The 27,860-nt window shown below is 47.4% G+C and overlaps 1 protein-coding gene across 1 annotated transcript; it reads left to right on the forward strand.

Moving 5' to 3' along the window:
• Positions 1-1,191: 1,191 nt before the first annotated feature.
• LOC8034132 (conserved oligomeric Golgi complex subunit 1) lies at positions 1,192-27,678 on the forward strand. The gene is made up of 27 exons (XM_029993669.4): positions 1,192-1,444; positions 1,535-1,579; positions 2,111-2,177; positions 2,243-2,340; positions 4,133-4,202; positions 5,026-5,211; positions 5,619-5,660; positions 6,328-6,414; positions 6,488-6,524; positions 6,912-7,082; positions 10,539-10,595; positions 11,125-11,206; positions 11,300-11,405; positions 12,529-12,624; positions 12,932-13,017; positions 13,392-13,535; positions 15,455-15,592; positions 16,253-16,306; positions 16,371-16,473; positions 17,722-17,783; positions 17,882-17,975; positions 18,695-18,772; positions 19,477-19,553; positions 20,726-20,885; positions 24,445-24,558; positions 25,305-25,505; positions 27,136-27,678. Exons 1-27 carry the CDS (start codon positions 1,362-1,364, stop codon positions 27,271-27,273), a joined length of 2,676 nt encoding a protein of 891 aa, XP_029849529.3. The 5' UTR covers positions 1,192-1,361; the 3' UTR covers positions 27,274-27,678.
• Positions 27,679-27,860: the final 182 nt, after the last annotated feature.

A 27,860-nucleotide genomic window follows, 5' to 3' on the forward strand; every position in this document is an offset into this window, starting at 1 on the left:
AGTCGCTCTGTAATCTGGTCGTTGCCTCCCCTCTCGTTTTCCATTCTCCCGCCAAATTCCATAAACATTCTGTTGTGGTCACTTCCAACACTATGATCCCCCTCTTCATCGATGTCCATCCTGGTCAAGCGGTCGTGAGGCCAGGTGACATAGCATCAAACTTTATGCAAGACTTCCGGTCCCCCGATGACCACGGAGTGAATTTCTCGCACTTCGTTCCCGTTGACCACCGTTTTAGTAGCTCCTGGCCGTTGGCATACGTGGCCCGGGTGGCCCCATCCAGGCTGTCCAGGTGTGCTGATTGTCGTACAATGCTGCCAGGCGTCTCTTGGTGAAACGTCGAGAGATTCTTCAAAGCTATTTATAAAAGATATAGGTGTTGTCTTGGGCCGAGAAAGAGCACAAACAATTAAATAAAATACCTGAACCAGTAATAGACCAAGAAAATTTGAAAAATATCTCAATTTTTAAAGGAGGTTGCAACGATTTTATGATTAAAAGATTTGCATCTCGTCATTTTCACGTTGTCTATCGTGTCCCGGGGATAGGGAAAACATCTCCAATTGTGTCTTTAAAATTGTTTGGGGGCAATTGTGCCTTTAAAATTGTTTGCTAGCCGCCCACCGTTCCCGCATTACTGCCGCCATCAGCTAAGCACCACACAATGTTATTGTGCTGACTTTGGCTAAGGCGCGAATTAATCAAAATCTTTAACCAACTTCCGTTTTTTTTTTTGTTTTTTTTTGCAAATATTAATATTTTGTTTAACAAAAAGAAAAAAATACTGAAGGAAAAATAGGATTGCTTGCATCCTGCTTTCTAGAGTGCTCTACTGCTTTCATGCCTTTTTTCAAGTCCCCGAGCGACGAGTACTGTGTACTGTACAGTTCAATCTCTACCCAAATGCGGAAGAAAAAAATAGAAAAATGAAGAGGCGATTATGTATTTGTTTGAAATCGAATTAATTCTGAAACACGGGTCTTCCCCCAATTAAACACCGCACAATCAATAATATTTCTACGGAATCGATGCTGCCAACATGCCAATGTCACACCACAAACATCGTTAAGTCAGTCACTATGTTCAAACTTTCCCGCGTCCAAGTCGCGCCTCGGGGCGCTCGGGGGAGTGTGGATTAGAATCCACTTCAAGTGAGGATAAGAATCCAACGCAATCCGCATTCGGAGTTAACACAGCGGGACGGCCTCGTCGGATATCGTCGGGCTGCTTTTGCTGCGACGTGTTTTTTTGCGCCGGTTCTTGTAGAATAGCTATGCAGTAGTGTAGTGCCTCTGGTGGTTCCTGGTCGGTTAGTGTGAAGGTTAGTTTTCTCCCCTCAAGTGTCATCCTTCCAACCAGCCATGAAGCTGGTATCGGGTGGGACGGACCTGCTCTTCGAGCAGTACAGCATCCAGCAGATCCAGGAGATCGAGCAGAACATCAGGTACACGGGAGGTCTACCCCAGGCCGTGACATCTCGCCTGCCTCGGTCATCTCTAACTTTCCATTTTATTCCTCGACGCGCTTTTTCTAGGGCCGACATCGAGATGAAGAAAGAGGATCTTCGGCAAATGGTCGGGTAGGTACCCCTCGCTGTTTCGACGTCGTCGACAGAACTGCGCGTTTTGGTGGACGGTTACACGCGGTTGCCTTTGCCCAGGCTTTCTACGTTCGTTGCAAACTGAAACTTACGGCTGGTGCACACATTTGCGTTTAAGTGTGACCGAGCCACCGAGTGCGTCTCGTAGAGAGACTACGTTTTGCTCGCTTACGGTGGCTGTCTGTCAGGTGGATTCCAGTATATGCGCGATAAAATCTATGCACTGAGAAATGATCGGTTTTAGCAATTCGCAGAATCATTTCAACCCAAGGGTTGAAATACTATGAAAAAATTATTTCAAACCCATGCCGGCAACCCATGGCCTGTAAATAGCCCCAGTAGATGCCCAGTGTGTAAAGCACTCTGCACATGCCAGTTGCCGATAGTCAGGTGTCTCTTGTGATGTCAAGTCCAATCTTGCAAAGTTAATATAGGCTTTTGAAGTTGTGGCTTCCTCCTGATCGTTGCCGGCTCCTCTCTAACCATGTTTCCTACCATTCTCTCTTTCAGCGAGCGGTACCGAGACCTCATAGAGGCTGCGGACACCATAGCCAAGATGAAGCAGACCTCAGAAAGCGTAAGCCTAGGCGCGCACATCTCTCGCTCACAAAAACCGATGGGCGGCCTGCGAACACTGCGCAGGTGAAAAGCTACGTGGCCCTTCTGACAGAACAGTGCCGGGACCTCCAGCAAGCGTGCCAGAGCAAGGCCGGCAGGGCCCCCCTGGCTGCCTGCCCCGAGTGAGTGCTGCTCTGCTCATCTACACCCCTGCCTGGGACGCTAACTAAAGTCGTCCCTTTAGAATGCGGGTTCTGAAACACGGTGTCTTTGGGGTCCAGGAGGGCACCCGGATACCCTTATGGATTCCTCCAAGCACATATATATACTATGAGCCAAACACTCCCTCATATGTTCACTCCTTATTGTTCTTGAGTTCTGCAGGTTCCCGCGCCACTGTTTTGCATTAATGCCAAGATTGGGAGGAGTTTGTCGGTTGCCGTTCTTTAAAGGGGAGGTGCAATGGTTTTCAGACTTTGGTCAATTAACTGCGGAAATTAATCTGTGTCACCCATGGAACGAAGAACAGAAAACCATACTTTCTTGCAAGCACTGGTTTTCGTGTAAAAAAAAGAAACAAATTGAAGGTCAAAGTGCCTCTCAACTCTCCACGTCGCCTTTCGGGTGACGTATTCTGGGAGATCACATGGTTTCCCCTTGGGTTCTCTCTTCAGAGACCCCTGCCACTTCCTCCGTGATTATCAACTTTTAAAGGATTAGCATCGTCGAAGGTTGCGGCAAGCGATCGACACATAAGACTGTTCACCATGGGGGTGACGGCGAGTGTGGCAGCGGAGGGGGACAGGTTTTGTTTACTTTCGCATATCCCCCAGAGTATGTCAAACATCAATTCGGTTAACCATCACAAGCGGCTGCAGATCGACAAATATTTTGTTTTCTTCTTTGCGATTACGCACCGGAATAGCAGTTTTTCGGGGCAAGGTGACGCATTTTTGGTCACTTGTGCTTGAATAAACAATATAAAAAATACAAATTGCCAATTCTTTCAACACTAAAATCGTTCCACTACCCTTTTAAGATGAAAGAGTTTGACTACTCTGCTAAAAAAGTTGTTTTTGAAAAATGTCATATTAATATCCACCAACATCTAAAGAGTATTCCCAGAAAGTGTCATTAGTTTACACTGCATAGAATAGTTAATTTTTGATAAATTATTTTCGGTCCACGGATAATAAAGAAAAGGTAGAGATTGGAGCACTTTGAACACATTTTTCTCCATTCCACTTTTTGGAATAAATTTCACTTTAGGAGAACTATCGTTTTGTTATTACATACCTTGGATTCATTTTCTTGAGTTTCTGGAGTGAAATTTTATGAAGATAGCTATGACTTTTTTCTCTTTCTTTTTTCAATTTTTGTGCTCAAGAATTAAAATTTTGGACAAAGGATGGAAATCTAAAACATAGCATTTGGGTTTCTGTGGCCTTTTTGTCATGAAAGATGGTATAGTATAGAAATATAGCTCCATAGCTATGCTCTGAACTGTCCTAAAGTAATATAACACATGAAAACAACAAATTTATATATGATTTCAAAACAATAGTTTTCCTATGCAGGCATGCTCTCTTTCATTTTTCAACATTTGCAATTTTTTTTTTTGTACTTCACTCAGTTTAACAAAATTTGGCACAAATGTTCTCAACATCAACAAAAACAAGCCCTGTAAATGTCATTTAAGTTAGACGAGTGGTTCAACCATTCACTTCTTTGGGTAGTGTCCCCCCTTAAAACATGGGTCCTCAATCTTACTTGTCCGAGATTTTGCATCTTGCTGTGCTTTATTAAACTTAACCAAGCTTTTTGTCCGTATTTCGTAGGTGACCCGATCTGCAAGAGTGCAGTTTGTTTTATGACCTAAGCTTGCCACCCAGTGTCAGCAAAACTCCCGAGCGCTCGATTTTGAGCGGGTCGTCTTCTCACGCTTTGTTTGTCACCTGCTCTCGGCTGCTGCAGGCACTGGGCCCTGGCACACCATTATGCCATCCTGGCCCAAGTCAAGCTCCTGGTGGACCTGCCTTCCAAGGTGCGGGGTTCTGCCAAGTGTATTTGCCTTGTTGGAGCCTCGTGTGAACCTGACCAAGCTCTTAACACTTTCTCGCAATTTTGACGAGCTCTTAACACACTCTTGCAATTTGGCCATCCTGTCGTCGCTCGTTAGACGCGAAAAAATACTTTCCTAAAGTTATTGCATGTGGTGGATTACAGTGCAAGTTTATTTTCTGATGCTTAGAAAGAATGGTATATTGTCTTGAACATAAACATTTGACAGGTTTGGGGGGTGAGAATTTAAGAAACACTTTCAGCCGAGCCTCAAAGATGTAAAGGGTTGGTTACATCTAAGGGCTTGGTTGCAAGTCTTTCACATTATGCTATTCCACCAATGTCCCCTCTATTGGTCATTGCACCTAGATGGATCCTGTGTGTAGTGCTTTGTACAGTTGCCTATAAATGCAATAGAATGGCTTAATTCTGTACAAGGATGTCACATGAGGTCCTTCAGAACAGGCTCTAAATATAGCAGGCGTCATTTTTCCTAAGGAGGTTATTTCTCCTTGCACGTGGTTTGTACAGTGCCCTATTGTTCACTTCCCTACGATATCGAGAGTAATGTCATCGAGACTAGAGCACCCTTCAATCACTTTCTTTACCATCTTCATGAGAGACTGAAGCAGTCAGGTCGTGAATGTTTGCCCTTCGTAAACCCAGCATAACGCTGACAGAAGGCCCAGTTTTGTGTCTGGGTCCCCCTGTCACCTTCCCTATTCCATTTGTGTGCCTGCTATGAACTCCACTCAAGGTGCTTGACAGATGGGTGGGCCAAGGGTGACTGAGGGTGCCTGTTTCAGATCTGGGCCGAGGTGGAGCGTGGTGGCTGGGTGCGTGCCTCGTGCTGCCTCCTGGTGGCCCAGCAGACGCATGTGCAGCTCGACCTTGGGGCACGCACGGCCCAGCGGGGAGCCCTCAGGCCCTGGCGCACCCTGGTCGCTCGCCAGGGCGCCTCCTTGGCCTCCTTCCACCAGAGCATCTTGCAGGTGGGGGAGATGCCTACCGGTCCTCACTAGAGTAACTGTATATGCTCTGCTTGCTGAGCCTTGTAGCCTAATGCTCTTACTACTAATTTTTTCTCTCGCTTTTGTTCTCAGATGCTCTTGCCGTGTACTATCCTTGTTGGATTTTACACTTATCCCACGCTGCCACTTTTGCCCATTGTCCCTGCTTGTGCCTTTGTTGTCTGGTTTCCTCTTTGTTAGCCTTTTTTTTCTTTGTCGCTCATTATCTTTCTTACCTGTTATCCCTGCTGTTCATTGTGCTGGTCTTCGTTTTCCAACATCCTTGGCACTTTTTTTTCATTACCCACCATCTTCATCGCCGATTGTCCTACTTAATGAATCCAGGAGGATTTGGTGAGTGCCAATTGAGACAACACTTTTGTCCACAGAACTGCTGGAAGAATCTGCTGTCTCTGGAGCTGTCGGTCGAGGTGAGTGGCGTGTCGCTCTTGGGCAGCCCGGGGTGGCTGCCCGCCAGTGCTGCCGACAAATGTGCACATCTGGGCTCGACCTGGGATAGAACGGATGTCTCGGGGTCTTCGGGACATCCACTCTGTCCGTCGAGTCCCATTAGTTTTCTCACAAAGGCCCATTCGCACACTCGCGACTCTTTAGGACTGAGTGCCTCAAAATCTCTCGCTAGAAAACACGCCGGCGCCATCTGTGCGGCAACCCTGGAACTGCACCTCACTAGAGCGAAGGTTTTGCGCTATTTGCGGGGTCAAATGTATGTTCTACCTACGAGTAATGGTTGTTTGTAACTTTAACATTTTTCAAACAAAATAAGAAAGAATGACGTGGGGGCAAAAAAAAAAAAAGAAGAAAATATACGGGAGTGCCAAGTAGGGAGGCGACAATGTTTTTTTTCATCGTAAGAGATTTTGAGGGGTTTCAGGGCAGTCGGTCCTAAGGTCCAACTGACAAAGCTGCACCCACCGTCCCGTTCTGGATGCGACTCGCAAGCATCAAAGACATTGAGGATCCGTTGGCACTCGGCCTAATGGGAGGTTCTTGCATGAACTGCATTGCACCTTTGGGCGCATGCAATCCCTTTCTTTCTCGTGGACCATCATGTCCCGGCATCGCTTCTCCTTCCAGCTGGCCCTGGAGTGCCTCTGCGGCGTTTCCCTCCTCGAAGGGTCGACGCCATCGGAGATCCTGGCCAAGTTTCTTCGCAAGAGACTGGTGAGTGTACCTCGAAAGCGGCAGCAAAGCCAAGGCTAGAGGGGCACCGCTCACGGTTGTTTCTTGGCTCCAGGGCCTGGTGGAAAGCATCTTCGGCTCGGAAGAACACGGTATGTGACATGACGTGTCTTAGCCAGTTTGAGTCTCCTCCTTTGGCGCAGTAACTGTCGGTTCCGGCAAGACTCTTGCTTGTCTCGACGGGAAGGACAGGCGACGGTTCGATCCCTCCCAGCGAGGACAGTATTGTCGCCACTTCTTATTGAGAATAACATATCTGTAATTCTCAGGGTAGGCTAAATGACTTCTTGGGGCAGTGCCGCCCGTCTTTTCCACACGACTGTTGCTTGTCTTGACTTGAAGAACCGACAATGGCCGCTCTTCTCTCAGTAAGGACAGCACTGTTGCCCGTCTTTGTTGGGAATAACAGATGCGAAGATTCCGGACGACGCTAGAGTGCAATGGGCGTTCTAAGTAGGGTTTGCAATGTTTTCGGTCAGGTTCTTCGACCAGAGAGCAGATGACCCAGCTGGCAACCCTCTTGCTGACCAGTCTGGAGCTGGTCCAACGCCTGTTTCTGCCGAGCAACTCTCAGTCGCGCGATCGCCTGGGCCGACCTCCCAGCCTTGTCGAAGCCAAACTCCTACTGGCCTCACAGTCCGACGTCTCCGGTGAGCATTGCTTGATAACCCGTCGAAATCTTTGACTGGTGGAGGTCGCGGCTGTGGTGTATCGGAAACCTTCAATCTTTTATAGGGGTGTGCAAATATTCAAAACTTCGACGCGAACAATGCTTGCTAATCAATTCGATTCACTTCGCACTTTCGCTGTTCGAAGTAGTCGAGTTCTTCAAATACTTCGAAAACTACGAATAACACGGCACTCGCTGATTAGTGTCGACTAGCGGTTGAGTTCCCTGTTTTCTTCTTAGACTGCGCAGTATGGTTTCAAGCTTGGCAAACACAAAAAGCCAACCTAAGTGCCTCTCTTCTTGTATGAAGCGCTGGTAACTTATTTGCACGCGGTAGCGCAATCTGTCCTTCGCTTGCCGTGATGTCTGGATTGCGAAGTTGGCGAAGTGGCCGTGGCGTAAACGCTGCGATAGATTTGATGAAGTACTTTGATTTGCAACGGCACGTGGATCGTCATGAGCAGAAACAGAACGGACCACACTTGCTACAGTCCTTCCTATAGACCTTTGCAAAAAGTGCTCTCTGGCAGCCGCCATTTTGCGAATCGAGCGACCCCTATCAGTCAGGAATTTCTGGCACCCGCCTGAGATGTGGAAACCCGGTCAGCGTGACTCCCCACCTGCATTGTGCATTCGGAGTTCACCGGCTTTTCTTGAAAGTTTTTACTTTATTCGCCTGTTCAGAATGTTTACCTCTTGTGTGTTATCTTCCACTATGAAAACCAGGGAATTCCAGGGCTCGTAGCCAGCTCGGACTTCGCAGGGAACGAACGAAGCGAGCGACCGTCAAGCAGCCCGCGACGCGGACAGTTCGACGTTCTTGGAGGATTATTTCTGTTAATATAATCTCCAAAAAGCCTTCCCGGCTATGTTCCGGGTCTTCGCAAAAAATAGCTGGTAGGGTCGGGTCCGGGGTGTGGGGACAGAATAGACACGCTCCTTCATTTGCTCTGAAATTGTGCAAAAAAAGCGGCTCTCTTCTAGATGTGCCCCAAAGCACACCGGATTCCGTCCGATCATCTTGAAGTGACTATCGTCGACTCTGTATATTGGATATGCTGTATTATTTGAGACCTTTCTCAATTCCTGTTCGGATAACGCGGCACCGTGGGGTATGTACAGTATACCAAAATGAGTTGCTGGGCGAGTTGGATAGACATCTTGACTTAAACAGCGCAAATAAGTTACGTAAGGAAGAGACACCAGGAAGGAAAGAGCGCTGACTCACAACTGAGGTTTTAATAATGATAATGATGATAATAATGACTACATCATTATTAAAACCTCAGTTGTGAGTCAGCGCTCTTTCCTTCCTGGTGTCTCTTCCTTACGTAACTTATTTGCGCTGTTTAAGTCAAGATGTACAATATATGTTGTTCTATTGATGAGACTTGTTGAACGGTTCATGTTGTGGGCGGAGAATATCCATGCAGTTTGGATATCCTATGTGGTGAAATATTTTTGACGGTTAAGACCTTTGTAGTTTGACACGACTGAGTGTATGGTGCCGTAAATTGATCAACATAAAATGAACCAAACATTCCAGTTGCATCTGTTGAGTAGCGCACGGACTCACGAAAACAGCTTTCATTTCTTTGTTTTGGTTCCCAAAAATAATATAATGCATTCCTAAAAACCCCTAGACATTATGTTCACCATAGAACACAAAATAAAAAATAGAACGCAGCAATTTAGCCTCCACCAGCGTCCGGAAGTGCTCCTACGCAGGCTGCCACAGCCCCCTGACTAGAAAACCCACAGCTCAGCGCAGTCGGGCAACACTGACGTACCCTCTCAAAACCAGGGACGCGCGCTGTACATCGCTTCGTTCGAGACTGCCGCTGGAAAGGTCTATAGTCACTACAGTAGCCAAGGTGCTATGGATTCGGATATGGATTTACAGCTGACCTCGGCTATCGGCGATATTCGGCTCGTGTTTTTTTCCGCTTGATCTTCCGGTTCATCAGTTTGCCAGTATTCCTTTTATTTATTTCTACCCATTTTCACTGGTGAAAGTGAGATTTGCTCCCTTCGCCAAAAAAACAACATATTCTTAATTTATTGCTTCTTTGTGGCACCCTCTATCGGCAGACGGAAAGAGATGGCGCAAAGTCAATGCGGCTGTGTGGCGCGATCACACGATCTCCAACTCTGCTGTGGCCTGCCTCTTGTGTACTTCCGTTTACGTACACGTGGTTGCATTCTCCCACGTAAAAAGATTTTGCACAGAGTCGGCGCAGCTTCACAACGTGATCTTCAACTTTGTATATTGTGCCTTGCGGACCCGCCACTGCTTGTGTACTTTCATTTATCTTCTGTAACTTCACTCCTTGAATAGTGTTTTACTGACTGATCTTTTATTTCATCTGTTTTTATCAGTCACATCTGTGACATTTTTCTTATTACAATAATATAGACCTTTCATAAATGTTTGTTGAAAAAAAATAAAATTCCAGTTGTGTTTTGATTGAGCATTCTTGTTAATTCACATAAAATAGAAAATATTTGTTGAGAAAATGTTCTTATTCAAAACTACTATTCATATTAAAAAATATTCAATTCGATGAGATTTGTAACCTTTATTATTCTGTTCGATTCGCTTCAGAAGGTTTTGATATTTGCACATCTCTATTCTTTTAAGATAGGTACTTTGACAGTGTCTCAATGCTAAAGGGACAGGTTGTGGAGCGTGCGGTGGATGTGAAGTTGTTTCAAAGTTGTTTACTTGGGAACTCTAGTTGTTTCAGAGTTACGCTGTCCAGAATTTGTTGGATTCAAAGCTCTGTTTGAGAGTTTCAACTGTCTTAGAATGCTCACTGCAGCAGTCTGCAACAAGCTAGCATAGGAATTACACAAAACAAATTAGTTGCCAGTGCTCTAAAGGGGTTAAAATGGAAACCGTGTCAGAACTAACCTGGACTTGTTTCAAATCATAATCACTGAATACTCATCTTATCTTATTCCCCTTCACTGCCAAGTATACTGACACAGTCTGTGAAATTGATAAAGAAGCAGTACAGGATAAAGCACGATTGTTGCATAATATTATCATCCAGTCGGGCTGCAAAAATCGAGAAATGCCTATTAGTTAATACTAGCCTACTGGTTCAACACTGTCACTATTAGGGGGAAATTGCTTTTAATGTGTATTTAAAAGTAATACGCATCACAAATTCAGACCCCTGTCTACGCATATATTGGTGTGTGTCCACACTTGTATTGGTGCGCATTCATTTGTTAGGCGCTAAAGAGAAGACCGTGTATAGTACTTCGCCATCCTTTTACTGTGTTAATTTGCATATTGATACTCCTGCCATTAAACCCTGAGCCCCAGGGAGCCTTTTTAGGCAGGCCATATTGCATTCTTTACAAGAAATGTCCGTCGCACGTCAACCAGCCCTTGCTGCACAGGGATCGTAATTTTCCTTGCCTGCAGACCTGGTGAACTTTGCCGAGAGCCCGTCGTTTCGCTACCTTCCACAGGCCATCAGAGGTATGCCAGCTTCTTCATGTCTCGAGCTTGCTTATATGGCAAGCAAGTTCGTCTGCCCCGTGCACAAAGGGTACAGTGATGTTACTGCACCGAGCTCCGATTAGAGACGTAGAGGGTACTCAAACGCGACAGGCTCCACTATTGGTAGAAGTGGCCGCCTTGCCTTTCCTGCGGCTGTCGGAAATCTTCCAGTTCGTTACGGACGAGGACTTGACCTTTGAGAAAGATGAGAGGAAGTAGAAGGGTATGTTGTTTTTGCCACTTAGCAACTACCAGACGCGCTACAACGAAAAAAGGACTTGCTGCCGAGGTGTTATTTGCTACCCACCGAATGTACTGGCATCTACGGCAGCAGAGCTTAGTCGCACGCACAATCACACCCTCTCACTTTTTCATACCTCCCCTAATGCGTGGAGAGATATGTTTCGGTCAACTTGCTTGCCGTATAGCTTCTAGCATGCCCTGCCAGCTCGATGAGGAGGCTTGCTTGAAGAACTCTGCACGTTCCCCAACGGTGTCCCTCGCACAGAGTACCGCATCGGGGCAAATGTCCAAGAAGGCGGCCTTCCCACAGAGCACGTGCAGAGGGAGTGCCGGGACTTTGTCTCCAAGTAAGTTCCCGGCACCACTTTCAAAACTCTCTGTATGGAACGTAAGAGCTCGCCCAACCATGCGACGTCGTCTGTCGTCTGCTCTGTCCTCAGGCTGGAGGAAAGCTCGGGCCCCCACGTGGTTTCTCGACTACGTAACCTTCAAGGGCTGCGGGCTCTCGCGCAGGTCTGCTCGTCCGTCAGGAACATCCTCGGCCAGGTACGTCAGTCCTGTGACCCTAGCCCTACAGTCGGCGACCAATTTTTCGGACGCCAATAATTCGGACTTGTTGGATATTTCAGACCTAAAGGAGGAGCCGTGAGCTACCCGGTAGAAATGGTGCATATTCACATTCAATGTTTCGGACAGTTTGAAGTCCGTAAGTTTGATTTTTCGGACGAAATTGTTGCAAGCGATCGGCGGGAAACATTACCGAGAAGCCGCCATCTTAGATTTTATGTTGGCTGCGCACAAATTGGCTTGGTTTGGCAGCACCTCTAGAGTAATGCTTAGTCTCACCGCTAAGTGGTGCTATACTGCAGATTTGTCTTTCTTTAGCTGCACGTCGATATCATCATCGTTGTTACCATTTTTTCTTTGTTCGTTCGCCATTCTACAGTCGTGGACTTGCGCCTCTCATCTCGTCTCGATGAATCGTGTTTTCGGACCACCCTGGCTCGGACGCCATGGCCCGATCTGTTCTCCCGCCGCCGGCAAAGTGTCGCTAAGAAGCGCGGAAAATACTCAACCATAACGCCAGAAAAGAAGGCAGCGATTCCCAAGCTAATAAAAAGTCGCTGAATGCGAACGGAGACGTAACCTGAAGAAAGGCGCGCAGGTGTAACCTGAAGTGAGGCACTATTTACGACTCATTTACGTCCGCATAGACGTAATAAAGGCGAGTTCTTTAATCTGTCGATTTTTCAGAGTGCCTTGTTATTCGGACGTTTTTTTTTTCGGTCCCTGCTAAGTCCAAAAAATTGGTCGGCGACTGTAGTCACTCGAGGGGTTAGAACAGCAAGGGGAGCTTCAGTTGTCCCGCCTCCGGCGAGAGCTTCTCACCTTCGACCACGCTTCAGTGTCTCATACGCCTTGAGCGTGCGAGCGCTGCTAAGAAAAGACGAAAGGCGGCGAGCGCGTGCTGGAGGCCAGGCGTTCAAAAGAGACTCGCTGTCGTTCTCGCTTCATTTTTGACTAGAGTCTGCACCGTCAGTATCGTCGTTGAAGGTCGGCACAGCATCATAGTTTGAGGGCATCGTGTCCGAGTTCTGCTGCCGATATTGTACTAGTCAGTCATGCTGCAAAGGCTTCCTCTCTTTTGGCGCTGCCCGTGCTTTTGCAGGAAGGGCCATCGTCGAAAGCGTGCGTTGCGGTGCTGGGAGCGGAGCTGTCTTCCAAGGAACGTTTCTTCGGTGCCAAGTTTGCGGACAGAATCAAGGTGAGTCCGACGATCTAGGTTCTGTTCAGATTCCCCCCTCCCCACCCCCGTTGCGGCACTCCGGCGAGCCGGCGTCGTTGTTACCTGCCACCCGAGTTTCACGTTCGCACGCATTTTGTTGCGACTTGCTTTTTCTTTGTGATTCGTGGAGTTGTCAATTACTGTTCTTTTGCTCTACTTTTTTTTAATCAACTCTTTTTCGTTTCCGTGGCCAGCGTTCCCCGTCATTAACCAAGCCGTAAGAGCAGCTCGGACTTTGGAGGTTTTGGTTGTTTCATTTCTTCAATCCTCCTCCTTGCTGTCGCAGGAAATAATGACCGCGCAGCTGGAGGGTGCCATGACCGCCTGCCTGAACACTCTCGTCTCGACACGAGCCAAGAGTCGAGAAACTGGGTCAGTAAACTCTGGCATCGCACAAAGCTACGGCTTGGCACCACCTCTTCTACACTCCGTCCACCCTTAAGCTCAGACTGCAGTCAAAACTAAGAGCGCAAGCTAGCCCGCACTCTTCGCTTTCTTGCGCGCATATCTAGCGCTAGCGCTCATTCTGTAGAAGAACGCTTCCAATCAGTGACCTCGAGCTTTCACGCTTGTGGCATTGACTGCAGTCTCAGCTTAAGGGTGAACAGAAAATACTAGTAGGCACACTGCATGTCATACTGAGAGGAGAAGCTGCATACTCAAATCGCACCAGCCATACACTCTCTCTCGCGATTTTCCTCGTTTGACCGTCGACGTTGCTTTCATTTTCTGCGGAACATTGGCAGGACGTCGCCGTTGGATCGGGAGTGCGATGCCTTCACCTGGTCCGAATCCCCGGTGGATGCCTTGCTGTTTGGCGGTCGCGACACCACCAAGGGGCCAGGCTCCCTAACTATGAAGACGCGCGGTCTCTCACCGCAAGTGCAGGCGTGAGTTTTGTGCCACGCCCCACGTCCGCTCTTGTCTGCTTTTTCTTGTGGTCCTAAAAAGAGTCTTTCGTTCCTCCGCTTATTCCACTGGGTACTACCGTATCTTCTGGACTATAGTTCACCGACTGTATACGTTTAAAAGTTGAGGTTTTCTTTCATTCCCTTGTCTACTACAGATGCACACTATATACAAGGATTTTTTTTCAGGTCATTCATTGTGATGACACTTTAGATTTTATGAATGACAGATAATGTTTAAAGGGGCACTGACACCCCAAGGGTCATATTTTTTTTTATTGTCTAAAACGATGCAAGTTGTCATAGACACGCAACAAAACTGCATCGCAAAAAAAAATTTTCTCGCGCGCGTGCGCCTTTTTATTTTTGGCGTTTTCCTCTGCCTCCTCGCTTCTTTTGATTCGTGACGTTAAGGATCATGAAATTTAGAAGTTTCGTTGGCGACATTTCTATAACATTTAATAACGGCAATCGTAAAACATTTTTTAACGCAATTGCAAACGCACTGTGGCCCTTCTTTTTGAAATACCAAAAATCAGAGTCCATTGTGGTGCCGCCTCCTGGATTTGTATCCTCCCTCGGAAAACAGGCGACACCGCTCAAAACCGTTTTTTATTTTTTTTCGGTCCGCCAGCATTCGCTCCTTTCCTCCTCACTTTGGGTCGCAATGGCAACAGCGCGGAGTCGTGAAGAAAGTGGACTCTCAGGACTCCGCATTATTTGGCGTCAACACACCGGCGCGGATCATGCAGAAACTTCGAATTCGGCATTTGGAAATTTTTTTTTTGACTTCACAAATGCTGAATTCTTAAGTTTCAAATTTTGAGGGTAATGTCCCGGCATCGTTTTCAATCGTTTCGGGTAATAAAAAAGGATATGATTTTGATATGTCAGTGCCCCTTTAATGGCGATTTGTGATGATGCAAGCTTCTTTGTGCACTGATCAAGTAGGCAGTTTTCTATGTGCTGTCTAGGAAAATTCATTTATGTGCAGAATATGCGCGAGGTGCATATTCTGTGCAATGGGTGTCGATTATCTGAGAGCAACCTTTTTTCGAACAAATATTTACCCGTGGACTGTGTCTTGGGTGTACATTGTACCCTGGTGCGAGACGGGAAATGTGGTATTGGGGCCACTAGGGGGGGGGGGGGGGACTGCACGAACAAGATTAGAAAGCTGATGCTGTGGTGTGGTAGAGATGACAATGTATTACTTATCTAGAGCATGCTTTGAAGAAAAAAGAAACGGCTCGGGGAAATGGGTTTGGTAAGTGCCTTGGAAGTCAAGTTTCCATCTGTGTTTATGCCCCCTTCACATGCTCTCGGCAAGGCAAAGATTGGCTCGCCTAAAAGCATTTTGTTATGATCTCTCATCACTTGTACAATGTTGATTTCCACTATGGTCTAAATCCTCACAACTTAAAAGAACCAAGCTGTAATCATTAGCACCAATTTAAAGCCCCGAATTGTCATGTTGAGGCATATGTTTGTTTTCTCCTAGAACCATATGTGACAGGAATGACCTTTTTCGGGTCATAGTGTGGGTAAACTGTCCGTAGGAATGTCTGCAAATGGTACTTCAAGTTCACGTATAGCTCGTTAAATGTCATTATTTTTGTCCTCGTTAGAAGAGCTGATAATGACTTATGTAGTGTTGACTCTTTGGATTTATTTTTTGTACTATATTGAGGGGTAGAGTGTGTAAATTATAGGTTCCCCTTTATAGTTTTATACGCCTATTTTAGGCCTAATAAGCAATATCGTTTTGGTTTTTTTTTTTATCTTCTTTCTGTCCCGTATTTTATGTGAACCTGCGTTGTCTATTTCATGTGAACTTCTAACCCATGTGTGTCAGAGCCCCTGTTTGGAAATGAATGGCATTCATAAATGAATAAATGCAGGATCTGCCTATGTCTGGACAAGCAGCTGGAGGCATTGCTGGGAGAACTTGAGTGCTTCCCTGCGGAGCACCGAGACCCCGACACTTGGGCAATGGTGGAGGACCACCTTGCTGGCGCCGCTACCGCGATCCTTAACAGGTGGGCATTGAGGATCGCGATCGCGCTTCACTGCACCGCTTTCTCTTGTATAGTCGATTCTTCCAACGCGAGTTGATCCTGCATCCGAAAGGCTCTGTTGTGAATGGCCCTCCTAATTTGCCTATCGTCGAAGCGGCCCGCTTTACGAGGATTAGAGAGCCTAAGTTTAAGAGAGGTAGCAACTGAAATCGCGGAAAGCTCTTGCAGTTTAATGGCGGATGCCCTCTGCACAGATCGGGTGGACGAGTGCGTTGTCGCGTGCCGTGAAAAGCAGCAGGCAGAGTGGTGATTTGACACTTTAGGCTTTTCTCAAGCTCATATTGCAAACACGGCCTATAAACCACGTGACCCCGACTGAGCAGTTGGAGACGCTCGCAAATCTAGGCACATTGACGGGGTCTTTGGCCTTTCCCTGCGACTCCAAAGCGAAGCGCCGGACTATGGGTCCCCAGGCAGCGTGTTCAAATCCGGGCCGAGGTGCGCGCAGCTCAACGGAGGCTTATTGCAGAGAAGGTGCCGCGTGACCGAGATTTCGGTTGCATGTCAAAGGATCCCGAGGTCATCGGAGTTAATCCTCCGTCCTTTGCTCGGACCTGCGACAGGTGTCCTCAGTCGGTTTGGCAAGCAAAACCGCCAGATTTGGCCTTCTCTTCTTCCCAGGTGGCTTTCCTTTGTGGAAGAGGAGAAGACGAGCTCTCCTGAAGAGGCGGACTGGTAGGGGAACTGCGCCTCTGCAGAATGGGGTCGGGCAAAAGTGCCGAGTCACTCCCCTTTTCAGGTTGGCGCTCCTGGGTCAGGTGTGCCATGGCCTTGGGGAGCTGTGTCCGGCTCTGGAGCGCTGCTTCCCGGCTGTCCCAAAGAAGGCTTCCTCCGCGGCCAAGGTAGGAACGGGGCTTGTCGGTGCTTGCACTAACGCCCGGTCATTGGCTTCATTCGAGGCCCACTTCGCTCAAACACCATTGCCTCCAGTCTGGCTTGAGGTGATTAGAAGACAAGAGGGTCCGCAGGAAAACTTGGTTCACTACCTGAATAGCCGTGCAAAAAGACATATAGAAAATTGCTGGGCAATTGTGTTGCACGGGAATCGTGTGGCGTCTACGCTCTCATCGCTCCTCATCGGTTAGGTTAGCGGCTGGCTTAACGCAAGGCATGCACACTCAGCAGCAATTCCTGAAATGGAGATACCGGCGCTAATTGGGGTTTTCAAAACGTGCGACGGGGTGTCAAGTTGCTACTGCCAGATGCAGAGCAGAAGCCCCGCGGGGCTTTCTCGCCGAATGGCACCTCGACTCCTGGCAAGCTAGAAAGACACTCGCGTAATAATCTAAATGGTCGGGGTTTGATTCCCGCCTGTCGCTAACGATTTTTTACTGCAATGGCCTCTTGCCTTCCCTCTCAAAACCAATCAGTGTCGATCCTTGCGGTTAGTATTTTATCCAGGCTTCAGTTTTGGGCTTCACGAAACGCCGAACACCTAGCCAAAGAATGTTTCACGTTAAAAATTGTTCTTGAGAAAGAGTGGCTTTGTACTTGCTCGGGAAGTGCTCTTCAACACGGCAGGCAATAAGACACCCCCTTCCCCTTTGTCACGCTTCCTAGCTCTCTCTCTTGTCCGAGCCAAAGACTTTCCCGCAGGGCCAAGCCGTGTAAAGCACGTGGCACAGCCGTGCGCTGCACCCCTTACGTTTAAGTCAGTCTCCTCACAATGGGGACATGTTCTTAAGTTTCAAGGCAAATGTCGAGGTGAAATAGTGGCTGGAACTTGGCAAGCGTGTCTAAATCACGGCGAGTGTTCTTTTGTGGCTGGAGTGCAGGGGGGCGTCTGCAAACAAAGAAGTTTCGCACCCTCTTGAACATTAAGTGCAAAGCATGATGCAAAGGAGGGTCACATTATCAGAGTCACTTTACTTGATGTGCACCCCTTTTTTTTTTTTCTTTTGAACACGCAAATTGTACAATTTTTTTCAATCATGGCCGTGGGATTGGCATGTTAACTAGACAATTTCTCGAATCTCGGTGGTTTCGACAAACTAGTGGCTGCATTTAGCGGCCAAGGAAGACGTCTTTTAAACCGATTGCCACGTTTTAATGTGCGAGTCCCCAGCTAACTGGCTCTTATGCCTCCGTAGGACCTCGTGTCGTGGCAGAAGCAGAAGATGGCCCTGTCGGAGCACCGCGACGCAGCCTACAGGTACGGCACCTCCGCGGAGCCGCCGGCATCACGCTTGCCGCCGCACTGGCCCCTTCCCAGACGGAGTTCTCAGATCGGAGAGTGTCGGATCTGTGCAGGGCATGCATGGTGGTGATCGTGAGAAAGGAGGCGGCACGCTTCAGGGAACGGATGACTTCCGGATCTGTGGACGACGTCATGGCCTCGCTGCTGGTGAGGGTTGAAGTCACGGAGGTCATGCCAGTCTTTTTTCGGGCAGCTTGATCTACCCATACTCATTGGCACGCAGTTATAAAATTACCCTTATGGATATAGCCTTTTCAGTGCCCGTCACTCGGACGAAAAATTTCAAATCACCAGGCCGTGGACGCGCACGGCATCGGGTGTTTCGTTGAAGAGGGCTACTGTGCGTGCTCGGAACGGCGTGCAGAAGGCGATTGCCGAAATGATCCGTGCTTGATGTTGGCTTTCTTGTGCTACACTGTCTAGGCTAGCGTAGTTTGTACGGCGCTCCGACGCTGTCGACGCTTCTTGCACGAGAGTGTGTTTCCGTTGGGTGCCTGTTTCGTGCGAAAGCGTGTGGGAATGCGACGCAGAGCCAACAGCTCTTGCAGCAACACTATGCAAGCCACGCTAGCCTCGACAGTAATGCAAAAGAATTAATGCCGAGTATAGAGGAGGCCACAAACGGAAGAGACGAGTGAGGGAACCAAAAGAAACGAGTTCTTCTTTTCGCAAAACAGAAATTATATTTCGAAGCCATGAAATTTGTGGAACTTTTCATTGTAACGCTTCGGGGAAGAGGGCACTTAAAATTTAGGGGTGTATCTCATTGGGATTTTCCACTTTCCTTTTTGGGTCAACGAGGGTAGAATTTACGGCCGTCATCCAAGCTCCGAGAGCTCCCTTATTTTGTGCGGGACTGATTTCAGACGTGGAGCGAGGTGAAGATCCAGGAGGAGACGGAAGGTGGCAGCACGGTTCAGTCCACCCTGAGGGTGCCGCTGCAGGTGAGCCCAGAGCCCCAATTGCACATTTCAGACTGAAGCATGCAACGTTCACCAGGCACCTTCTTAGTCTAAAGCATTTCTTTCCAAACAGCTTGAGACAAAGCATTTATGCTGTTTTCTTTTTTATTTAGAAACACGGTCACGTATGTTTCCAAATGCTGCGGAATCCGCTCCGCGCCATATCCGCATCTCTTATACGTCAACACCCCGAATGCCCGAGCCACCCTCGTGCATATGCCAGAACTTCGATCCTGTATAATGTGCACTTCCCTAGTTTCCGTTTTCTCCCTCTCCCCTGGCCCTGCCTCTTGCGCAAGACTGAAGGGTGTGACCACACGATGTTGTTGCTGTCTGCACTGTTTTTGTTTTTATTTTTTGGGCACGTTGAGATAAATTTTTATTATAATGATTCATGAGGTGGGTTCGTGGAAACTAAGCGTAGGCGTGAGGCGTGAGCAACGGCGACTGCCCGTCGTGGGCCATGATCACTGACGGAGCGGGAACAGCAGTGTGTGTCGTTCGAACGCCCAGCCTTTAGCACGTGCTCGCTTTCTTTGCTGCATGCGTGCGCCGGGGTTGCACGAGACATCGAAGGTAGGGAGACCACGCCGGAAGTGGGGCAATTGAAGCTCTTCTTTGCCCCGCCGCTCTCGCCCTGTTGGCGATTGTGCACGCTTGTCCGTACGCGTTTCCGGCGATTGCAGGTGACGGTGGCCCTCCAGGAACTGCTCTTCTCCGTCTGCCAGGAGGTGAACCGCATCTTCGGACACTCCCTGAGCAGGTACGTTCCTCCCGATGAAAACCTCGCCTGCAGACGGCACGCCGTCCCGCGCGACATGGCACAGGGTCGGGCACCACTCACTTTGGGCAGGAGTTGCCTTGCGTGTAAATTTAAGTGTGGAGACGGGTACAGTCTCGCAACAGTTTATGGCCATTCTAACAGGAAGCGAGCCGCTAACATAGGCTGCTTGTTCAACAGCGTAAGTCTGACAGTGCGGTGGAAGCTATGTGCCACATGGACTGTGTTCCAAATCTTACCCAAATGGAACGGAGTTACTCCGGCGCATCGTGTCATGTGACAACACAGATGGAAAAACGCTGGACACGTGTAGGTTTTCGAACGCCAGGTAAGATCGAATAAATTTTAGGACACAGCCATGGTGTCATGTGGCACATAGCTGACAGCTTAAAGGGGCACTAGACCACTTTTTTACGATAGTCTGTTTATGGTCAAAGCTCTATCTATGGGCTTTAAGCATCCTAAAAAACCAGACAATACATTCATCCGTGGCCAATTTCTTTATTAAAATTGGTATCAAAGCTTGATTACCTCGGAACTATCGCAGACACCAGAGAGCGCCGTCGGACAACAAGAAGCCCTTCTCTTCATTAGACGGTGCCCTCTTGTGTCTGCGATAATTCCGAGGTAATTAATCTTTGATACCAATTTTAATAGAAAAATTTGCCACGCATGAATGTAATGTCTGGTTTTTTAGGATGCTTGGAGCTCATAGATTGAGTCATGACCGTATATAAACTATCGCAGAAGGCAGTTTAGCGTCTCTTTAAGAAACTCGAAGCATGGCGAGTCCTGTGCATCTCATTATTAGCCCGCAGGCAATGGGATTGCAGCATTAGCCAATAAGAATGCCGAAGGTCGAATCATGAAGCAGGAATATTGAAATCCACGTCCTGCATTTCTTAAGCTATCGTCGACTGCGCTCACTGAGAGCTCAGAAAACATGGAGGGTGGTACATTTACGCTTCTTGCCTCGTGATTTGACCTTCGGCATTCTTATCGTCTGGTGCCACAACCTCGTTGGCTGCGTGGCGATAATGAGATGCACGGGGGCCGCCACGCCCTTAGTTTCTTTAAGTGTCAGCGACCATGGCGCCGTTCACCCGCAAGGAACCTCTGCACGTACACTGAGCCTCCCCCGCCCTCTCCGACAGGGCGGCCCAGGCGGAGGTGAGCCGGTCCGTGCTGGCCGAGCTGGAACCGACATACGTGCTCTCGGCCAGGGCGGTGTCTTCGTGCAGCCCGGCCTCGCTCTCCCAGAACTGGGCCCTCCAGCTCCTGCTGGATCTCAGCGTGCTCTCCCAGCTTCTCCAGGTGGGCTCTCGCTTTCCCTCTCTTTTATTTGTCGTCGAAGGCTGGTCCACACAGTTGCATTTGACCATGCTCGAATATTGCCGCGTGCGTGGCCCAGAAGGAATGGTTCTCCGTACTTCTAGAAGATTCATATTCACTCTTACTTCAAATGTAATGGATGAGGAGACCAGCGCGACCTTGCCGAGTCAGTCTCCCGAGTGCTCGACGCTCAAACATTCTAGGAGAAATACTCGAGACACCGAGTGTAGTAGAGAGGGAGCCCAGTGTTGCCTTACCGACTCACTTTTGCCGACGCCTTCGACGCTCTCTGCTGCTCTTTCGACGCTCATTCTTTCTTTTGTTTCTGGCACAAGTTCGCCAATCAAGCCTTTGGTTTTAGTTTTGTGCTTGTCGATCCTTTTCATCCGCGACAATATGTCGTGTTCTCCTGTAACTGCTTACGACGAGCGAACACATTCGCGCACTGGCGCCCATCTATCGGGTGGCCTTGGAACCATTTCAATTTGCATTTAACCATATCGAAGGGGGTTGTTTTTTGTTTTTGTTTTCAGTATTTGTGAGATTGAGTTAACGCGCAACCAATCCATGACCTGCATATGAATCTCGATAACAAACTCCAAACCGACGTCATTTTCTTCGATTTTGCTAAAGCATTTTACAACGTTCCTCATCAACGCCTAATGCTCAAACTTTCCCAACTTTACTTAGACCCGCAGATACTAAGATGGATTGGTAATTTACCGCAGGATCGCAAACAATTCGTAAACGTCAATAACCATTCATCTAACTATCCATCCGTAACCTCCGGAGTTCCCCAGGGCACCTTTTGGGTCCCCTTTCTTTCCTTATTTACATTAATAACCTTCCCCCTTCTGTTTCCTGCAACATCTGTCTATTTGCCAACGATTGTGTTGTGTATTGTAATATTACTAATCTAACTGACAAGGTATCACTTCCAAATTATTTTGATAATGTTCATCCTGGTGCGATTTTTGGCAAATGTCATTAAACATTAGTAAGCGTACATTAGTTTCCTTTCGTTGGTGCTCTAACCCACTAACCTACAACTATTCTATCATTGAGACCATAATTCCATCGGCACTAAGTTATAAATACCTAGGTGTGCATTTCTCTAGTAACCGATTTTGGGCACTACATGTTAACAATGTTATCTCTGAGTCTAGCCAATCATTCGGACAACTAAAACGTCACCTCAAATTCGTACCAATAAACTTAAGGCTTGCCGCCTATAAAACACTAATCTGCACTAAACACTAAACTGCTATATGGAACCCATTCCAAAATTACCTCAGTCATCAATTGGAAGCAATTCAAAATCGTGCAGTCAGGTTCGTTTTTTGTAGCTATTCATATGAAATAAGTGTCACCGGCCTAAAGGAACGTGCTCAGCTAGATAACCTATCACTTTGTTAAAATTTTTTACACTAGCACTCTTTCACAAATTCTATTACAATTTCTAGCCAAATTCATTGTAATGTATATCATGCCACCCGCATAAACTCCTTATTGTACCAGTCGTCCATTTAACGTGATGCGCACCAAAACTAAAACAGTGACCTCGTCTGCTTCATTTTTTCCACACGCAGTGAAAGAATGGAATGACCTTCCCCGCAGCATCCTTTCCATATCTTTTTCCTCTTCATTTCACAAAGAAATTGAGCAAAGTCATGCTCACCGCTGCCTCATAGTTGGAAAAAGGGAAGGAAAAGAAAATGAAAGTGCCTTTGCAATGTTTTCTTCTTGATTGATTTCAATTTAACGATGTATACTTCCTTGTCATTTTATTCCTATTGTTCTTGTTGTCTTTGCTGATTTTACAAATGCGAGTGTTAAAACCTTCTGTAATACCCTCCTTGAGAAAATCTTCAAAATCAACTGAAATAAAAAAAAAAAAAAAACATTTATGAGGAACGGTTGTTTGTTACTAGGCCATTGATTTTCCAGTGTTTTTCTTATAAAGAAAAAGTAACAAAAGCTCTTTTTTTTTTAAGCGTTGGTGTATTTTGGTGATCTGGGCAATTATCGGCAAGAAAATCTCTTGGAAAACTAAGTGCTCAAGCCTAAAACGGGAGGGTTTCGACAAATGCAGTCCTAACTTGAGGAAGTATTTTTCCAGGAATCTGTGATTGTCGGTTTTAACCAGTTCTGTATTTCTAACACAGACGGATATTTGTCAGTGTTTTTCGGTTTTAACCGATTTTGCATTTATGACACCGACGGATATTGATTGTTTCTTCGGTTAAAACTGGAATGTCCAAAGCCTACCGTAGTATCCCGAGAAAAAGCTCACATAAAATCAAGAGCAAATCGGGTGAAAATATGGAGTGAGCTAAGTTTCGGTGTACGATCAAGAAAAGCTGAAAAAATTTTATTTTTAAGTCTGGTGTCCCTTCCAAGCTTCTTATGGTGGCAAGGGGCAACGAAGCAAAGATGGCTGTACTTTTCAGTCAACAACGTTCGCTTATATCACGCCAAAGCTAAATAGCCACGTTTATGCCAAGGCCATCATTGATCCCAACACTACTACTGCTAGGGGTGGGCTATCTTTCGGTGTTTAAAATAATATAGCGAATCAAGACAAAAATAGGGGCAGGCTATCTTTCGGTGGTGGGGCATCTCAGGATTTTACGTTAGTCATAACATTGTTAGAATTAATAATAATAACAATACCTTATTCATACTTTGAGCTTGAGGTGAAAGAATGATACATAAAATGGGGCATGGGGTTTCTATTTAAGCTTAACAGATTTGTTTATAAAAAAAAGCCGTGAAAGCTACAGTTATCTGGCTTGTGCAGCAGGTGAGTTATACGGCCAGGGGAGTGTAATAAAGAGGGCTAATCGTCACGATACGTCGAATGATTAACTGAAATTTGTTATTAAGCTTTTTAATTAGTAAAAATTGACATATGGTTCCAATTACGAACTTGGTAAGTGTCATTGAAAAGCAGTAAATCAGTAATTTTTGGAAGGACTTTGAGCGCATAGGAAGCGTAGCAGTGCGCTAAATTTACCACCCGTGCAACAATGACGAGACGGAAAAACCGTGCTGGCGCGTTATTGCACCAGTAGCCTTGCTCCTGCTTTACGAGCGGCCATCTTAGTGCTTCGCAGTGCTTTCCACGTGCTCCATGCCTTTCTAATATTGACTAATATAGTGGTTTCCGACGACGCTCAGCAAGTTTTTAATTGGAATCGTATGTTTATTTTTAATATTTAATACATTAATTAACATATTTTAGCTAATTGGCCGACTGATCGTTACGATTTGCCCCCTATACTATGTCCCCTTGGTTGTATAACTCGCCTGCACAAACCGCATTAGCGTAGCTTTCGCGGCTTTTTTTATACAATTACGTTAAGGTTGAAAAGAAACGCCCTGTACATGCGGACGCGAAGCATTCCGGGGCTCCCCAATAGATGGCGTCGGTGCCTTATCTCATTGTAAGCCGTCGCAAGCAGATGTAGCGCAGTCGATGAGTAAACGAGGCTTCAGAAGGAATTGAGTTGTTAAACATGCACGTTGTCCCTTTCCGCAGGGCGACGTCGGCGTGACGTGGAGTGCTCTCGAGTCATATGTGGACCCCTTCGATTTGGATGTGGTGGTCCCCCACCTAGAAAAGCACGCCGCGCTGGCGGCACAGCAGGCCTCGGTAAGCGGAGGGTGGCTTCCCCACCGTGCTTGTCGTCTACGAGCGAGGCAGGAAAATTTCAATAGGAAAATGGGGCCCTCCAGGATTTTCATAACGGGGGGGGGGAAAGGGGGGAGAGGGGGAGGGAGGAGGGAGGGAAGGGAGGGGAGGGGAGGGGAGGGGAGGGGAGGGGAGGGGAGGGGAGGGGAGGGAGGGAGGGAGGGAGGGAGGGAGGGGCAGTGGGGAGACAAACCAAATAGGGGGGGGGAGGGGGGGGGGGGGGGGCGGGCATGCCTCCTCGAGTTGATGGTTATCATTGGGCTAACGGAAGGATAATAAGGAAGGAGGAGCAATTGCTTGATCAGACTGCGTATGGGCATTGTTTGAAGCTCGGTTTATTCTATCCCTTTACGCGTATTTACAGCAAAGTTTTCATGCTATTTCACTTTTCAAATATTCACCTATATAGTGTGTTCCAAGTCACCAGGCTCTAAAGTTTAAAAGAGACCATAAAATTCGACGCTTGCACATAGCAGTCAAAAATCTTTGTCAAAGGTGTATTTCACAGGTCGGTTTTTTTTCTTGCAAAATTGCAAACCGTAGCTCGCTTTCTGTAAAAAACAGCCAAGAAACTTGCGAGGGTCAACGGCAGGTGGCGACACAGACGACCAAGTCGAATGGGCGGGTGCGCGGTATTTTACGGTAGTGTCTCCCGTTTAAGCCTCTCACTGTGTCGTGGCGGGCATCGCCCTTTCGCTGTCTCGCAGCTCCTGTTGGGTCTGTGCCTGTCACCCCAGCGGTTCGTTTGCGAGCGGCCGCCGCCGCCCCGGTCGACGGGGGCTGTGCTGGGACACAACGTGCTCCCGCTCCACTCGGTGGCCGGACGCTTCCCGCTGCTCCCGACGCTTTCCCGCTTCCTGGAGCAGCCGGACTCGCGATCCGCAAACTCCCCCGACCAGCCGCCCAAGGTCAGTCGCCTTCTGCACTCCCCACACAGCGGTCTCCACGTTTGTGCTGTCGAAGTTTAAATCTATGTTCACCAGCGAGAGAGTATTTCTGGGACGGTAGTTCGGAGCAGACGCGCAATCGCCCTCCCAGAATCCTCTCCGACCGTCTGCCGATCGGGAAGGAAGAACTTACCGGTGGCCGTGACATTTGACGGTCCGAGATTCGGAGCAAGGAAGCCAAAGACATTTAAGGTGGAGGGGACAGGAGAAAAAAGACAGATGTTGCTCCGGTTTCGGGTTACGCTGAATGTTGTGGTAAACCTAGACCAGATGGCCTTCACCCTCACTGATTTGTTGTTTACTTTTGTCCCTCTCTTCTTTTTTTTTTTTTTTTTTATTAGTGACTTGCAGCCATGGTTAGGGATTTTTAGCCCATATGTTCTTGGGTGATTTCGAGAAATGGGCATTTCATCCCAGCGAGCTGTAAAATTTCTGGGAATGTGTGTTTCAGTGGACGCATTCACACCCCTCTCAAAAAGATTCTATTCATAGCGAAAAATGGCGCAATTTGGACGAGGACAAGGAAGAGAAGCACTAGACAAGCACTGACTAGCAACTGAAATCTTATTAGAACAGAAATATGAAATTGACGCTGACGCCCGCGCAGGCACTGGCACGACATAATCTTAAAGTTTTTTTCCTTCACCGCATGTGCTGATGAGTGTTTCAATATCATGTCATGCCAGTGCCTGTGCGAGCGTCAGCGTCAATTTCATGTTTCTTTTTTGTCAAGAGTTGAAGAAAGACGCGTTGGAAGATCACGTCGTGCCTGTGCCTGCATGAGCGTGAGCGTCACTTTTGCGTTTCTGTTCTGACAAGATTTCAGTTGCTAGTCAGTGATTGTCCAGTGTATCTCTCTTCTTTGTCCTCGTCCCAGCTGCACTGTTTTGCACTGTGAAAGCCTACCAACTTGCCCAACTGTCCATTCTAAGAGATTATGTGTTTTTTAATGCCAACTGAATGTTTGCAAGTGAACGGCATTCATTCTAATCTTTAACCGAGACTGGGTGTATTACGCCAGGTAAAACCAACCACTAAAGCTCAACTGCGAGGAAACCTTGAGTTTGCTACGCTCGGGCCGCTGATGGTAGGAATTTACCTTCCTAGGAAGCAGTTGCCGAACTCACTAGGTGAAGATATACTTCTGTATCATTAACTACATTTGATTCATAATTATAGCTTGTTTTACTTTTGTGCGAGTGAGTTTAAAGATTCACAAGTCCGAGCTTGTCTCGTGAGGGACGCTTGCACTGCATGAGTGTGTTATGCTTGGGAGGGACGCTGAAAGTCTGGGGCTCACTCCTGTATTTCTGCTACGCTCTCACTTAAAGCAAAAGGGAGTATGGTCCTATTTGTGTCAATGCCACCTAAACGCCTCCTGTTGAAGTGGACACCCAGACATGGCTGACAAATTGCTTACGTTTGGTGCAATGCGATCCTTGCTTAGATCTTTGCATTACATGGATGACTTGCGTTTCCCTTGAAGTTTGAAAGCTCTCACCTTCTCCTCGGCAACTATGTGGGCAGCAGGTAGTTACAGAAGGCCCTGACCTCTCAGTGATTGCCTGACCCTTTGTCTAATGTCTTGCAGTCCTCTTCTGGGCCAGACCTGAGCAAGATGGCACCCTCCCTGACTGCGAGCCAATCTACTCCCGTGCTGCACGCTTCTCCCTCCTTTTACGAGAAAATGGCCACCACCATGCGGTCCAGCTGGTTTGGGGCTCAGTGAAGGCCGGGAATACGGGGGACGTCTTCTTGCACCTCTTGCTCATCTCAGGGGTTCAGGAGGGGACAGAAGTCTGACAGGACAGATGGTCTCATGGACATAGGGGGGTGCAAAAATTGGACTGGAGCACTACAGTTTTTCAGCACTAACATTTGTGGTATGGATAGTACCGAAAGATAGAGGGACAGAGCAGTGAAAAAGAAAGCAAACAACCTGTTAGGTGTGTTTGTTTTGCAGCGACACATTGCACTTGTTCGAGCACTTGACAACTTTAGTTGTTTCTTTTATATAATGCACAACACCGGTGTTTAGTTTTCGAAAATAATGAGAGGAAAAGACAAAGAATGAGCCTTGCAAGTTGTTATGCTACTTCTTTGTGTTTAATAAAGATTTTTTTAACAATCTGGGCCCACCAGTATCGTCAATTTTTATTTTATACTCTGCCTTTCTGAGGCAGCCAAAATTTACTACGCAGACTGTCAGGATGTCTTCGCAGCTAGTGGCCTGTCTGTGTGAGGATTTTCTTCCTCTTCTGTACCAAGTGGAACCTCGCCTTTGTCCCTAGGCTAAAATCTATTCTGGAGTTCCAC

Source organism: Ixodes scapularis, unplaced genomic scaffold, assembly GCF_016920785.2.
Source record: "Ixodes scapularis isolate PalLabHiFi unplaced genomic scaffold, ASM1692078v2 PGA_scaffold11__112_contigs__length_91849675, whole genome shotgun sequence".
Classification (NCBI taxonomy): Eukaryota; Metazoa; Arthropoda; class Arachnida; order Ixodida; family Ixodidae; genus Ixodes; species Ixodes scapularis.